This window comes from Thamnophis sirtalis, unplaced genomic scaffold, assembly GCF_051295495.1.
Source record: "Thamnophis sirtalis isolate CommonGarterSnake01/CBP01778 unplaced genomic scaffold, rThaSir2_p1.2 scaffold_3, whole genome shotgun sequence".
NCBI classification, from domain to species: Eukaryota; Metazoa; Chordata; class Lepidosauria; order Squamata; family Natricidae; genus Thamnophis; species Thamnophis sirtalis.
This window is the reverse complement of record NW_028261383.1, coordinates 164104210-164120640: the sequence shown is the minus strand read 5'-3', so window position 1 is coordinate 164120640 and position 16431 is coordinate 164104210. Positions and strand designations below refer to the sequence as shown.

General features: G+C 40.2%; 1 protein-coding gene across 1 annotated transcript; it reads left to right on the top strand.

The window, feature by feature from the left end:
* The first annotated feature begins 3444 nt into the window (after positions 1-3444).
* On the top strand, positions 3445-16325 carry MVB12A (multivesicular body subunit 12A). The gene is made up of 9 exons (XM_014054892.2): positions 3445-3602; positions 6487-6585; positions 6676-6772; positions 9548-9674; positions 9768-9884; positions 13088-13179; positions 14847-14911; positions 15647-15703; positions 15918-16325. The coding sequence occupies exons 1-9, from the start codon at positions 3537-3539 to the stop codon at positions 15978-15980; spliced, it is 783 nt and encodes a 260-aa protein (XP_013910367.2). The 5' UTR covers positions 3445-3536; the 3' UTR covers positions 15981-16325.
* Positions 16326-16431: the final 106 nt, after the last annotated feature.

Sequence of the window (16431 nt, the reverse complement as noted above, 5' to 3'; positions counted from 1 at the left end):
CTACGCAACTGATAGTGTCATTTTTAAGTTTGTTCCCCAAAATTTTTCAGTAAATTCTTAATGTGATGGATGGGCTTGATGAAGTGATACCAGTTTTCCAATGTCTGGTTTTAAGTCACTTAGCAGGAGTCTTAAATCACCACGTTCAGTAATCTGAGTCGATTTCTTTGCTTGGAGAGAAGTTGGATGACTACACTGAAGCCACATTCCACCAAATATGATGTTGGTAACGCAGCAAGGAGCTTCTTAACCACTGTCCATAGTGCAGGATAGCGATCAGAAATTTCTGCAACCAAAACTCTTGGTACGATTTCTTAAACTTTGGCTTCAGCTCAATGTCATTTTGCAGCTCTGAGTTGTTCCTCCACTACCCCATCTTCCTCAGTATCTGAAAATGGATTTATCACCCAATCTGGAATTTCCATTAAAAGAAGATCCTGATATCGCTCAGACATATCTTTATGCAGCATGTCCAAATGGTCACAAAAAACTTGAAGATCATCATCTTGTATCCCACCTTTCTCTTCTAGCTCTGACAAGCTCGGAAATGGGTATAGCTCATGACGGCCTATATTGCGCTTGAATAGAGTTAACTTTGAAATAAACGTAGAGAGATGACAGATTTGGCCTTAATAAGATTGACCTCATTTCCTTGCAACTGCAAATTCACTTCATTGAATTTTGCAAATAGTTCTGATAAATAAGCAATGTCATGCCTGATCTCTTTGAGTTCACCACTGAGCAAAGCATTCTTGTCTTCAAAAAACTCCACAAGTGTCAAAAAGATTGTAAAAGCATCTCACACAATTGCCTTTTGATAGCCAATGAACTTCTGTATGAAGCAGCAAACGATCAAAATCTTCATTCGCAACACAGAGCTCTCTGAATAGTTGATCATTGAGAGCATGTACTTTAATTTTGTTAACTGCAGTAATGAGTGTGTAATGACTTGTGCAAGCGATTACTGAGGGTTTCTGCAACCATATGTTGGCGATGAATGCACAGTGAATGGTAAAGACATTTGGCATTGCTTTTTTCAAGTAAGCAACGCAACCACGGTAGCGACCAGTCATTGATGGTGCTCCATCAGTTGCACAAGCTAGTATGTTGGTAAGTGGAATTTCCTTGTCTTTGAAAAACTGTTCAACAACATGAAATATTGAGTCCCCTTTAGCATGTTTTTAGTTGCCTCGCAAATAACTCGAGTCAAACTTTCATCTTTAATAAAGCGCACATAAGCAAGAAGCAAAGATTCATTGCCTGGCAAAGTTGATTCATCCAGCTGTAAAGCAAAGTCTGTTGTCTGTAGTATGCTGCACAATACATCTTCCATATTCTCAGCCATTTCATCTGCGTCTTTGAATTGTTACTAAGAGGAATTGTCTTAATTACATCGTGGTGACTTATGCAAAACAGTACCCAGAACCTCAACTAATGGCTAGTAGGATGAGTTCTTCACCAATAGTATGTGGCTTTCCAGACTTAGCAATTGGCAGTGAAATGTATGATGCACGTAAACCATCAGTGTTTTGTTGGGAAGCATTGTAAAACATGCGTGACAGTGTTGGGCACTTTTGCAAGTTGTCACGAAGTGATTGAAAAAAAAGTTAGGTTCTTGTTTGCCTTGTCAGGATGTGCCTTCTTCAAATGTTCATTCAGTCTGGAAGGCTTCATTGCCTCATTAGAAAATATTTTTTCACATAGTAGGCACTGTGGCAGCTGCTGGTTTTGATGGTGCTGGTATAAATCCATACTTCAGATATTCCACACTATATTGTCTACATTTCTTCTTTGATTTTTCTGCTTGTGCCATTTCTGCTCTGAAAATCAGAATACTTACAATATGTATGTGTTCACATATGGCTTAAGGCTTTGCTAACTGAATAAATAAACTCTACCAAAAGAAAATCCACCCACGACCAGCATTGAGTGGAGCTTTTATAAGCTTTAGAATAAATGAGCTGGAAGGGACCTTGGAGGTCTTCTGGTCCAGCCCCTTGCTCAAGCAGGAGAACCTATACCAGATGTCTTCAAACTTGGCAACTTTAAGACTTGTGGACTTCAACTCCCAGAATTCTCCAGACAGCTATGGACTTCAACCCCCAGCTATGCTGGCTGGAGAATTGTGGGAGTCGAAGTCCACAAGTCTTAAAGTTGCCAAGTTTGGGGACTCTTGACCTATACTATAGTAGTTACTATATATATAAACTATACGTATATCAAAGAAAGTTCCCGTGCGTTTAACAACACCCGTATTTCCAAGGCTAGAAAAGGAAGATTGCAATGCGAGCTCCCTCCTGCTGGTAATCCAAACCTCCCTAACCAAAATCCACACCAACAAAAGAGAGTGACCGCACTTCCGCTCATCACCCCACTCCTCCCAGTTATTTTTACCTAGCAGCGTCTCCATGCAAAGGAAAAAAGGGTGGCACGAAATATGTCACCGTTTTTTAAACCAGTGGCAAAGAGCTCTCTCACAAGCTCAACTAGAATTCGATTGGTGGGTTTACCCCCCCCCAACAACACTGTGCAAGATCTCCCCGTCCACCGACCGTTTAAAAAAAAAAAACACGTTTCACAAGCCAAGCAATGTTGGGGGGCCAGCGATTGAAGCGGCGTGCGCCCCTCTCCTGGGAGGAAGGCGGTGATTGGAGGGGAGGGTGGTGACATTGCTTAAAGGGAAACCCGCAGCTATTTCCAGGTTTGTTTAGGTAATTTCGTCCTTCTGCCCGTGCTGATGAGGTTTAAACAGTCCATCTTCTGCTCGGCAAGTTTCTCCTTTCCATCTGAGAATTAGCTAAGGGGAAGCTACCAACCTAGGGGCGACGCCCTCTGCAGCCAACACAATACACAATCTTTTCTTCCTCGCCCTCTTAGCACCCCCTGCCGCCCCCCCCTTACCTCTTAGCGCCCCCCTAAGTCATCCCACCGCCCCCAGGGGGCGGTACCGCCCACTTTGGGAACCACTGATCTAGGTCTTGTCTGTAAAACTTGGAAGTACAAACCAAACATCTAAGCTGGGTCCCCTTAAACTTGCTGGTGCCTCCCTCTAGCATTCGGGTCAGTAACGTTAAAGATCTCAACTCCAGAATTTCTGCTTTAAAGAGGTCTTCCTAAATTCAAAGTGAGACCAAAGAGCGAGTAGGACAAAGTAAAAAAGGGGAGGGAGGGGGAGGGGGAGGGGGAGGGGGAGGGGGAGGGGAGAGAGAGAGAGAGAGAGAGAGAGAGAGAGAGAGAGAGAGAGAGAGAGAGAGAGAGAGAGAGATCCTCCTTGGCGCGTGCGCACAACGTTCTCCCGCTTTTGTGACGAAGAGAAACTAAACAAAGCAAGCGCAAACTTTTCATTGGATGGTCCTGCGGAAGCGGCCCACCAATCGGAGAAGACCCCGTTATAAACGCGGTGCCTCACGTCGGTTCTGAGAGGCGGGTGTAAAAGCTCGAGAGGACTTTCCTTCTCTTTCGCCGCCCGTGGACGTTGCTGTTCGCAGATGGTTTAACTATTTATCCGTAAAAGGTCGAGCCGTCTTAGAGCTGGCATGACTGTACCGCTCACCGGGCTGGGTTGGACTTCGTCTAATGTGCCGGTTGCTGGCTGGATTCCGGTGAGAAAAGCAGCCTCGTCTCCTTGCCCGTCTCTGAGGGCAAGCGCTCTTCGGGCGAGGCTCGCCGTCTTCCGTTCCTTTAAGGGAGGCTCGAATGAAAGGAGGGAAGCTAATTCCGATTTATTGACTTTACTTTGCTAGCCCTTCTCACCGCTCTGGCTTCCTATTTCCCGGCTTTGCCGGCCTTTCTTTAAAAATGGGCTGCGGCGGGGGGCTGCGGGGGGGGGGAGAAAGAGAAGAAGGAAGAGTTATTGAAGAAGTCGGAAGCTTCAGTGGAGATTTCCAGACCCAGAAACGCGGCTTTTGTTACTGCTTAGTACAGCTTCCTTGAGCCAAACAGTGACTGGCTGCCTGCCAGTTTTTAAACCAATAACATTTGTCATATACGCTGAAGGTTACAAACGTTTTACAACAGGGCTTCTCAATAAGGGGGGTGCGATAAGGGGACACCCCCCCTCCCCCGAAACGATAAATTTGCCTGAACCTCTTTCCCGATGAATGAAGCTAAATAATAAACCACCTACCCGTGATTGGTAATGGCTCCATTCCTGATCCACAAGAGCTGGGTGTTTCCTGAGAGGATTGCTGCAGTCTTCAGAGAGTTGCAGCCTTTGGCTCTTTCAGGATGGGGTGTCCCATGGTTAGCGCTCTCCCCGATATTATATAGATTGCTGGAGGAAATCTTTCTTTAACAGGAATGAAATGTCAGATCACCAACAACGTTCAGCAGTATGCCAGGTCTCAAGATTTGAGGCCAGGGATGTTATACCATTAAGCCATTAATCATATGTGGAAGCCACTAGGATATGGGTGGGACATGTCAGACTAATGCTTCAGAGAATGAGTAGCTGTAATATAATAACTGCCTGATAAATATTGGATCTAGTAAGCAGATCCAATTAGGGCTACCTCCACTAGACCGATTAGATCCCACAGATTAGGCCTCCTCCGAATTCCATCCGCCGGCCAGTGTCGACTGGCGACTACCCGGAGGAGAGCCTTCTCTGTGGCTGCTCCGACCCTCTGGAACAAACTCCCCGTGGAGATTCGAACCCTCACCACCCTCCAGGCCTTCCGCATAGCCCTTAAAACCTGGCTGTTCTGACAGGCCTGGGGCTAAAGAGCTGTTGCCCCCGTCTCGAATGGTATGACTGTTGTGTGTTTTTAAATTATGCATTGTTATGTTTCATTTTTATTTTTGTCTGTACCCCCTTCCCTGATTTGAATTGTGAGCCGCCCTGAGTCCCCTTCGGGGGGGAAAAGGGCGGCATATAAATACAATCAAATCAAATCAAATCAATGCCCTCTAAATGAGGCAATTTATGGAGGCTGCAACTGGTCTAGAATGTCATGGCAGTATTGTGGATGGGTCAGTCTAGCCATTGCAGGAGAACTGTTCTTTTGGAGCCAGTAAATTATGTACTAATATGCTTTCAGTCTTAATTCAGAATATTGGTAATCATGTACAAAGCTTTGTATAGTGTGGCTTTGGGATACATTAGACCAGTGTTTCTCAACCTTGGCAACTTGAAGACGTCTGGACTTCAACTCCCAGAATTCCCCAGCCAGCATTCGCTGCATTAGACACCTCTTCCTAAAGTTGAATTTGCCCATCCATTGGTATCATTTCATAGTGATGACTCCTACTGGGAGTCACTGTCCCATGTGAAGTCCATGGATTTTGGCAGCTCTGTTGTATTCAGAGAGTGCATCAGTTAATAATCATACTGTATAATTATCTTATAGGCCCCACTGTACTATAGGATCACTAAGCTCATTAAACAAAACCATGTTTGGAGGGTCTTTTGGAAGCCCAACAGGGTTGGGAACCAACCTCCCCTCGAGAGAAAGCATATTCCACAGGATGGGGGACATGGCAAAAAAGCAGGGTGGATTTGATTTAAATCAAGTCAACTTAAATCGCTAGTAAAAAGTCTTGATTTAAATCAATTCTATTTAAGTCATAATTTTTAGAGAGCAACTTGTCATCTCTGTCCTGCAACAGCTCCTCCTCTGACCCGCTGTTGACTCACCGACAGTCCCAATATTGCAGAATATACAGCCTCATGCTACATAACTAAGCTCCATTTCATGCTGAATAAACTAAATTATTAATGTAGCTTAAATAGAAAACTATAATTAGATAGATTTTTACTCCAAAAACATTTTATTAAAATTAAAAAAAAATCGTCAAGTTTTATCCACCCTGCAAAAAAAGGCTTTCCTTATAGGTCCTGTCAGATTTTATTTTATATGTTAAATTTATTTGTTGCCTATCTCACCATGGGGATGGAATTCCCTAGCTGACAAGACCTGCCCATCCAAAGCTCCGTTTTGTGCTGCAAAGTGCCTGCAGATGCCAAAAAGGAACTCTGGAGGGCCGCCCCCATCCCTCTGGAGCTCCCTTTTGGACTGCAAAGTGCCAAATGAGGCCTGTGCACATCAAAACAGAGTTCCCGAGGGGTGCACTCAGCTGAGAGGCTGGAGAGGAGACAGCTTGCTAGATCTTTGTGACCCAGCGTGGCAGGTTGGATGGGGGGGGGGAGTGATTGTGGGGAGCATGAGGTGTTTCAGTGGGTCAGGGAGGCCTTGGGTGGTCTTAAGCAAGTGGTCTGCTCACTACGCCCCTCATGACCTTCACCATGAAATACTTCATGTGCACTTAACGAACCACACATTCGATTAGTGAGTGCATGGGCGAAAGGAGGAAGTTTAAGGTACGAGATTTGCTCCCATGAATCCTTGGGTAATGAATAGAATGGGAAGGCTCTATTACATTCGTAACTTGACTACCTGTATTGGGAGAATTCTTGCCTGTGCTTTTTTGCCTTGCTTCATAAAAGTCTCCCCCCCCCAAAAAAAAACCTGCTCATTTTTTTTTTAGATCACAACAACTGTGGAAGGAGCGCCTGCTAACTTTGGAAAAGGATTTGCACAAAAATATGGATATTACCTCTGCTTTACTGTATCTGTAGATGCTTTGGTAAGAAGGACTCTTTGTTAAGGAGGTTGAAATTGAGGTTAGGTGCAGATAGTGTGGTTGGTGACTATTTTGGTATCTGCTTCTTTCCAGAATCCAACTGGGGATGTATTATATGATGTGGTAATCCTGAGTGAGAAATCACCACTACCTTCTGGATATATGTATATTAAAGAGTTTCTGGATCTAAGTGAGTCTGCCTGGCTATTTGGCTCATTTTATTCTGTTTTGTTCAAAACCTATAGCAGTCTAATATGTTTTCTTCTAAACAGTGGCATGTAGCACAGGGAAGAGCCATGTGCAATCATAATAGCTCACCTGTAGCACTAACTATTGAATATTGCAAGTTATAATTATTATAAATATGGAAAATCATGAATGAAGTCTCAGAAAGAAAATTTAAAATAAATGTGACCTAAAATAGAATTTCTAATGGGGTTTATTTTCATTTTCTAATAAAAGATGTTGTAATGGCTGTGATTATTGTTATGCTTCTGTTCCTTAAAGTGAGAGGAGCCCATCTGTTTGTACACATTTGTGTTTGATTCCATTACAGCAGTGGTGGGATACAACTGGTACGGGCGTATTGGTGCCTGCTGGGAGCACCAGGTACCGTTCCGGTACAGTGCTCCGGAGGGCCCACCCGCCTGCCCTCCTTACCTGTATTTGAGCTGATTGGGGCTTATGCGCACGGAACGTATGGTACCTGTGCGATGCTCCACCGCGCACCTGCACGTGGTGGACGCTGGGCCCCGTTGCAGCGTACCGGTTGCAACAGGATCCGGAACCCACCACTGCATTACAGGTAGTTCTCAATTTATGACCAGTCATTTTATGACTGTTAAAAGTTACAGTGGCCACTGAATGAATGCTTTGTGGCTCATAATTCACTCCCAGCGGATGCTTTACAGCCCCAAAAAGCCCTCCCAGAAGTTAATGGTCGTGCTGTACGCAGCAGTCATTTGATGGCATTTTGGGAAGGTCACCTTTATGATTGGTTGTGGCATTCTGCAGTCATATGACTGTACAGTATTTTGGGCCAATTTCTGGCAAAAATCCACATTCAAATGAATGGGTTCGCTTAATCACAGTCATAAAAGAAGCCAGAAAATTACTTACAGTCATGTGGGTGTCTTGATTTACAACTGTAACAGCTTACAACCATATTTCCCGTCCCAGTTACTATTATAAGTTGTAACTACCTGTGTGAGTGGTCATGAATTTAGTTTCCTTTTTCTACCATTCCCAGTTGCTGTGATAAAGCAACATTTTGTGTTGCCCCTGGATTTTTCTTCTTCTGTTATAATGGTGAATCGTGTAAATGAACATAATGCCCAAATCTATTTCCAATGTAACTGTCATTGTGGCAAACATTCGAACTTCGTTATTGTGGCAAACATTCATTAATCTTTATTCTTTTTTAATAGGAGATTGATTTTGTATGCAAAAAATACAAAAACTTGTATGTCATATGCTAATTGAATAATTACTAAACTTACATAGTTTGTGTGTAATTTATTTTAATTTTAATTTATAGGAAAATTAGGAAATATAGGGAATATTATATCATTAGGAAATAAATATATTTAATTAAATGTATAAGCTTACCATGTGATTATTATGTAGTTGAAATTTTTTTATAGTGATTTCTAGCAAAAAAAAACTTATCCAAAAAAATCAAACTAATAGATGGAGAACTATTATTATTATAGGAGTATTATTTTATAACTCACATGCTAAATTATATAGTATTTGAAAATGAAGTTTGCTAGTCTAGTCCATATCTAGATACATTTTGTTCTGTTCCTGAATCATTTCCATAAAGCCAGTTGGAAGAGCCCTTGCATCTTCAAATGTGTGTGGGTGCGTGCATGCGCGTCTAAGCATGCATGCATGCATCTTCCATATGTGTAGCATTTTATAATAGGTTTGGCTGGTCTTTGTCATTAAATAAATATACATGCATCATGTGAAAACAATTTATGCTTTAAATATTCTACTTTGGGTGTTTGTGTTAGTAAATTTTCAAATAATTTGCTATTTTTATTAAGAGTAGGTTTGCAGGACCTTCTTAGGTAGCCCTTAGAGCACCATAACTTTTGACAAAAAAGACCATATGCACATATTCATCAACAAAAGACCTGCATCCTGATATGATTTTTCAAATGATTTATAGGCCACATTTAAGTCTGGAAGATCTGTTGTTAATCAGTGTAAGTGAGGCATCTGGTGACTGCCCCCAATTTTATGACTTTTTCACAGTCATTAAGCAAATAATCATGGTCATTAAGTAAATTATCACATGACCATTATTTTTGACCTTCCCTGCCAGCTTCCCCATTAACATTACTTGTTAGAAGCTGTCTGCAAGTTTACAAAAGGTGATCACACGAACTCTCTCGATTGTTGCAACTGTTGTAAATACAACTCCAAGCGTCCACCATGTGATCCAGGAAGATTTAAGGATAAGTGTGAGGAGGAGTTATAAATACAGTAACTTTTTTCAGCAGTATCATAACCTTGGTACCTAAACAAATGGCTATAAGTCGAGGACTCTCTCTAAGTAAGAAACATCTAGGTTGAAGGCCTCTATTTTACTGACTCCAATCAGAAAATAAGCCAAAACTTCTTCCTACTGTGTTCCCATGACCATTGCAGGATAGTGCTAATTTTTAAAATGCATTCCCCCATTGCAAAAAGAGGAATCTTAATTTAGAGCATCTGATGTACTTATATACACCTTTGGAAATGACATGGAAGTGGATGTAAAATAGCCTTCATGGAATAATGTACAGATTTTCTACATTAAATGGGGTTGTGTTCAAGCATTATCAATGAAAAAAATGATGTTTAGCTTGTATCTGGGCCTTTCTTGGATGCATAGAGTTTCCTACTTTTGAAGACAGGATACCTGTCATTCCAATGTCCTTTGATTGCAGCCTTATTTTTCTATCTCCTATTATAGAAACCTCAGTCTCTAAGAAGAAGAGGCTGTGTATCAAGCTGATACCAATGGGTGTGGCAGAAACAGCTGTGTGTGATGTCATGCTAAGTAGCAAGAGCAAAGTGATCCCAAATTACATACGCATTGGGTGAGTATTGCTAGTATCCATGTCCTCTGCTCTCACACATTGTCAGAGCTTTGAAAGACTTAACAATCTTTTATTTCTATTCCTCCCTCCTAGGGAAATAAGTGGTTTTGCCCTTTGGTGTAAAAAGGAACACATAAACAAGCCTAAACCCCTTCCCAAACCAAGGAGCATCAGTCTAGAAATGAACCAGCTTTCATTAGAAACAGCAAAGTAAGTTTTGATCATTTTTCATTATATAATAGAATGTATACATTGTGGTGTGGTTTGTCTTTTTTTTTCCAGGAACACATATCTAATATAAAATGTAAAAACATTATGCCATGTGACGATACTGCTGGCTGCTTCCAATAGTTTATCCATCACTCAGACTAGATATGAACCAAGATAACTTTGTCATCAGGCAAAAAGCAGCTTGAGTGGGTTTGTAGGACTAAAGAAAAAGGCCTATAAAAAGATTGATGATAGCAGAATCAGAAAGACAGGATCTGAAGCAATGTTGGGAAGAGATTTATTAACATTAAGACGCTTCCTAGGATTGTTGCAATTGCATCTCAGAACACTAGATGAAGAAAGAAATAACCAGTGTTTGTCTACTTCTGGAAGCACCCATGTTAGAATTTTTCTTAGATTAAACAATGCAGAACAATAGAGAGAAACGAGATATTCTGTTTAGAAAAGCGAGGATAATTTTACATGGTGTACTAGGTTAAAAGTTAGTGAAACTTACACTCATAATTAATTAAACCTCATGTCATACCTCTGATGAAGACAAGGACAAGCTCAGGTATACTAGTTGTGTAAAAGTGGCAGTAGTTAATTGACCCATAAAAATATGTTCAGTAAAATGTTAACCCCTAACATCAATAATTGTTGATAACTATTTGTGGGCAAAGCTTGCACATAATGTACCAGGATTTTGTTACATATAGGGGTAGATTTATCCTGATTGTCTAGCAAATATTGCAAATAAAAGTTATTGGAGTGCCCTGGAAATTTAGATAAAAAGGGCAATCAACAAGTGGCAATGTCCTATAGTACTAACAGTACAAGAGAAGATGTGCTATGGTTTCTATGGCAAAAAATATAACAAGTAATAAATAAATTAATAACTACTGCAAATATTAATTGCCCAGAAAGTAGGTTTAGGTTAGGTTTAGGTTTATTGGTTTTATATGCCGCCCATTCCCGAAGGACTCCGGGCGGCTCACAATAAACAGGGGAGGGAATAAATAAGACAATACAAACAAACAATTTAAAAATCCACAACAGTCACAATTAAGACGGGGCTGGGTGCTTTAACAGCCCCCAACCTGCCGGAACAGCCAGGACTTAGTAGCTTTACGGAAGGCCGGGAGGGTAGTAAGGGTCCGGATCTCCACGGGGAGCTTGTTCCAGAGGCCTGGAGCAGCAACAGAGAAGGGTCTCCCCCGGGGGGTCGCCAGCAGGCATTGGCTGGCAGATGGAACCCGGAGAAGGCCAAGCCTGTGCGATCAAATTGGTCTTTGGGAGTAGAATGTTGGATTTGTAAAGCATACACATAAAAAAATATTTTGTATCCAGTACAAATCTGATCAGTAAGTTTTTATGCTGAGTTACAAAAAAAAGCAGAAACTTATCAATGCTTACAGGTTGTTCTCATTTAACATCTGCAATTGGGTCTGTAACCTTGATTGCTGAGTGAAGTGGTCATTAAGCAAGATATCAAGTGACTGTTTGCTCCATGATGGCAATCTCAGTATTCCCCGTTGCAGTTGTTAAAACATTCTCATGGGTTGTTAAGCAAAGTGAGTCCTAGACAAGCAATGCAGGGGGGGTCTCAGGACAATGGGGAGACACTTGTGTGTGACCTGCACTGGGCCTCCCAGTCTCCATTGTTTTCCTGAGGCATTCCATGCTCCTTACCTTACTGTGCTGCTTCTTCAGTCGGGCTGAAAATCCTGCTTGGATTTCAACTTCCTTTCATCTAGGAGTTGGCTGAAAGAGCTCACTGCCAAAGAATTTCAGCTTGGTGCAAGCAAGCACAAAGGATTTTAACTCCAGGGAAGCAGACACAAGGGGTTTCAGTTCTATGCAAGCACGTCTGAAGCCGAAATTCTTTGGCAGCACCCATGGGAGCTCCCATGATTGTGAGGCACTTGATAGTCAGTTATAAGTGCAAACAGGTTACCAAACACCCAGGTTGCAATCACATGATTGGTGTGTGTATGTGTGTCTTTGTCTTTGTGCTTGATTCAATATTTGTAATAGTTGGAACTGCTTTACAGACTGTAAAGCACTCTTTCCAAGGCCTTTGTTAATTCAAACTCTCGTCAAGCAAACCAAGTCAAAGAACTACCTCTGTTCTATTGCATGTCTCATTGTATTCTTATTGCCAATATGATTAGGACTTCTGTTTCTGTTGAGTCATCCTCTTAGTTTTACCATATAATCTGTGTGCCCACATATAATATTATCTCCAGTAAACTTGCTTTTTTACGGATTTAACAATGATTTTTACAACCCTTATTCACATGAATATGCCTACATGGCAGAAGAAACTGTCTATTGCAAAGACCCAGACTCTGCTCCTGGAGAGTGACAAAAGAAGGAGAAGGTTGCAAGTGGTTCTGATCTAAGGCTGTTCCTTTAACAATGGTCTGGAATTATGATGGCCTCCAAAAACCGCTTTATTGCCTACAGTGCACTTCTGGCCATTACCAAATGTTGCACCACCACTCCTCTGGTCATGTGATTGCAATTTAGCTGCTCTGCAATTTGTTTGTAGTTAAGGACAGGTTGCCAAGTGCCCATAATCATGTGATCACCATTTGGCATCTTCTCTACCGGCTTCCAAGAAAATCACTGGGGAAGCCAACAGGGAATTTTGCAAGCTGCTGCTGCTTGCTGAAACGACTCCTTCTTGTCTTTGGGAGACAAATGGTTCCAATTATGGTTTAGGTTGAGGACTATCTAATGTATTTACAATATTTCAGATCTTCTATGTAAGAAAGTGTCTTCACTTTCAATAGTCTTTTATTTCCACATTCTCAGTGCATGCAAGGTAATCTCATACCAAAGATAGTACTTTGAGGAGAAACACATCTTTTCTGATGAATACAGGGATCAATAATTATTTTGGCTCTGTCATGATTGTCTTAAGTATCAAAAGTGCATTATTCTGTTGAATGAATATATAGTTTTTCTATGATACAATATATTTCACTTTTTATTTTTAATTTTTTAAATTAATTTTTGTACTGTGCAATTCTTACCTTCCTCAGGAAGAATAATGTTTATAATTATTGCCAGAGCAAAGTTTTTTTTCAAGGTGCTGCAAGCACCTATGAAAGCTAATAGATTCTGGGAAATGATTGAAACAATACAGTTCACAATCTACTAACATACTGTGTGTTTCTTGATTTTAATTCTTTCAGTGTAGACTCTCTATCTATTGGTTCCAAAAGGCAAACTACCATTAAGAAAAATGAATCTATATATGATACGTCAAATGCCTATGGTATTTCAGGTAAGTACCTTCTGTTCAAGGAGGTGAAGTGTATTCTGCTTTTATGGGAGAAGGAAGCGTAGAACTGAACTTCAGGAAATGTTCCAATGGGTATATTTATTCTTTCTTGAAATTTGGCATGATTTGTCCCTTATAATTAAGGCGAAATGTGAACTTTTGTTATATATAGCCCAGTAATGACTGCTTTGTTTACATTTGTCAGGATAGAACTGATGCTATGGTTAAAGATTAATATACCTTTGCAGGAAGGATATGGTTTTTTTTGCCTACAGGAGGAAAGCAGTTTTGAAATTGGGAGTCCTTTTAACTCTAGACCTATCTGGATTATACTGCTCTTAATCTAGGCTTGTTTCAACTGGCACACCATGCCTGCTTCTACTTCAGATTAACTTCTGGAAAGCCACTGGAACATCCCTAAAATGTGAACTAGAGAAGGATAGACTCAGGCATGCTTTTATATGTGCTTTGGCATATGAAGCGCCTGGAGATTTATTTGGAATTAGGTGCTTTTAGTGTACTTAGTGTCTTTAGTCATATTTACAAGTCTGTTCAAATTTAATAAGGTCCTACATTATGAGGACCTTATAACAAAGTAAACAAAATAACATTCAATCCAGACCAGAATGATAATTGGCAAGGGGGCTGGGATGCAGTGTGTTCTGGAAGGAGTTGCACTCTTTGAAAGATCAACTTTATAGTGCTTTTTAATTTTGCATTACCCCTGATTTTTTTCATAGCAGTACTGACACCAGCCTCTGCCTTTCTGGAGGCAGTCTAGGTCCATTTTAAGGATGACAGCTTGATTAGTGGAGCATGATATAGTAATTGAACATTGAAAAAACCCCTACACTAATTGTCAATTATTTTCTTGGCCTATTAAATACAGTAGTTCTTGACAACCAAAATTTCTGTTGCTAAGTGTTAAGAATTTTGCCCCATTTAACGACCTTTCTTGCCACAGTGAATCACTGCAGTTGTAACAGTTAAGTGAATCTGGTTTTCCCATGGACTTTGCTTGTCAGAAGGTTGCAAAATCATATGATCCCAGGACACTACAATTGTCATAAATACAAATTTGTTGCCAAGCATCCAAATTTTGATCACGTGACCATGGGGATGCCATAATGGTTATAAGTGTGAAAAACGATCATGTCACTTTTTTCAGTACCATTGCAACTTCGAATGGTCACTGAAGTTATAATTTGAGGACTACCTCTATTGTTGGAGTTGCCTGTTTTGCAGCTTTCTGGAATTCTGTTAAAATGAGTTGCAGATAGTGATGCAGCTTCCTACATTTTGTGCATCAGTTATTGCACTTAGATATTTATCCTGGGAATTATGTCACATTTTCTGAGTACTGGCAGAGTAACCTCTTGAAAACATTACTTTTGCAGAGTGATTTCTTGTATAGTACAGGGGAAAGTTACTTTTTCTTGGGTTTAGAAAATCTATGAAGGTATTTCTGTAAAGTGGGTATTTGAATTATAAATATTTAGTTATGTTTTATAACATTTTAAACCCTTTACTATCGTAACATTTTTAACCTTTCACTACAGTATTATGCTTTGTTGTGTGCCACCTTGATGATCTGTAAATAATCACCCACTTTAAAATATTGTTACTTTTCCCATGGGAAATCTGAACCTGAGTGTTTGTTTCCTTCTTAGCCATAGATGGGGTCCCTTTTACTCTGCATCCTAAGTTTGAGAACAATGTCACTCGTGGTGTCACTGTAAGTATTTTCTGTTAGAGTCATGTAACAGTGGTGTAAAGGACAAAAATAGATGAAAATTATAGATTTTTCTAGAAACACATACCTATTCCTTCCTGATGCAAACTTCATTATTCTGGAAATGACACTTTGCAAAAAATATTCTCCCTGGGCCGTGTCAGTCCAGAATAGAGTCAGCTTCTAGAAAAAGATCTCCAAACTGGAAGTAGCTTGAAGGTGTTGTAGATATGTATGGAAATAACTCCTCACCCCAATGGTATAGTCTTGAGTTCCATTCCCAGATTGATAAATGTCTGGCTTTCTCCAACTTGAAATTACTACTCACAATATTCCCAACCAGCATTGTAGAAGTGTTAGTCTTAGCACAGATGGTATATTATATTAAAAAATCCAATAAACATAATTTAAAAGAATGACTGGTTGACGAAATACAGATAACATACTGGGGAAAAAAACAGTGCAACTTATCAGGTGTTCTGTCAGCTGTCTTACTTTTTAAAAACTTACCAGAAAACTTCAGTGAGCTTTCTCTCACCTAATTCATTTAGGTTAAATGTTGCTAATGAGAAAATATGTTTAGCTGTTTTGGAGTAAGAAAGAATTGTAAGAATGGAAAGCATTTGAATCTACTTAGTGCAGAAATTAGTTTAAAATTTTCGCAATATTGATAGAAATAATTTCTATAAATTAGTCTAGATTAATTGGCTAATAATTGTATTTGTTTTTATTTTCTAGGCACTTTCTATATTTAAAAACTTCCACATCAAATCTCTTGCTGACATTGAGAAAGAGGTGAGCAAAATTTCACTCTTCATTACTTTAAAGATTAATTCAGACTTGGATCCTTGTCCCATTCAGATCAGAGCCAAACAATTTTGTTTAGCCAAATCAAATGTGTCGTTTCTTTACAAATGTATTCATGTATTGTAGCTGAGCTGCGAGTCCTTCTGGTTTTGAATATGGAGATCTTGCTTTTTTGTAACCATATTTTTTCGCTTTTCTATAGTATGACTACAGTTTTGTAGTTGAAAGAACTGCAGCTGCGAGACTCCCACCCACCATTTCATAGCATCCGTTATTTCCTTGAGAGTTCTTGCCACTAGGGGCTTACGGGTGGTCAAGCTGACTCAACTAAGCTGATGGAAGTGCCTGCCTCAAAGGGATTGTGCTGTTGGGGGGCATTGCTTTACAAGCTGAAACTGGTATAATCCTGCTATTATAATTTGCTATAGGTACGAGTAGCACTACTTTTGTACACAGTTTTTCCAAACATATCTACTTTCTTTGAAAAAAAAAGTTTTAAAAATAAGAGGCTTACTCTACCAGAAAAGTTATCTCTGTACTTATTTCTGACTCTTTCAAACAATCTGAAACATGTATTCCTGCCAATAAAGTATGTTTATGAAAAATGAAAGATATTGCTCCACAGCAACCTTCTTTAGGCAGAAATCTGTTTTAAAAATTGCAAATATGACCATCACACCGAGATTTCATATAGGGAGGCGGAAACTAAGAATATA

What these genes read in the sequence shown, in the direction of transcription:
- MVB12A (XM_014054892.2), top strand. Translation starts at nt 3,537, where the DNA reads ATGACTGTACCGCTCACCGGGCTGGGTTGGACTTCGTCTAATGTGCCG. An exon ending in TAAAGAGTTTCTGGATCTAA is followed by an intron (nt 6,773 to 9,547) that starts GTGAGTCTGCCT and finishes CTCCTATTATAG; the next exon opens with AAACCTCAGTCTCTAAGAAG. An exon ending in CCAAATTACATACGCATTGG is followed by an intron (nt 9,675 to 9,767) that starts GTGAGTATTGCT and finishes CCTCCCTCCTAG; the next exon opens with GGAAATAAGTGGTTTTGCCC.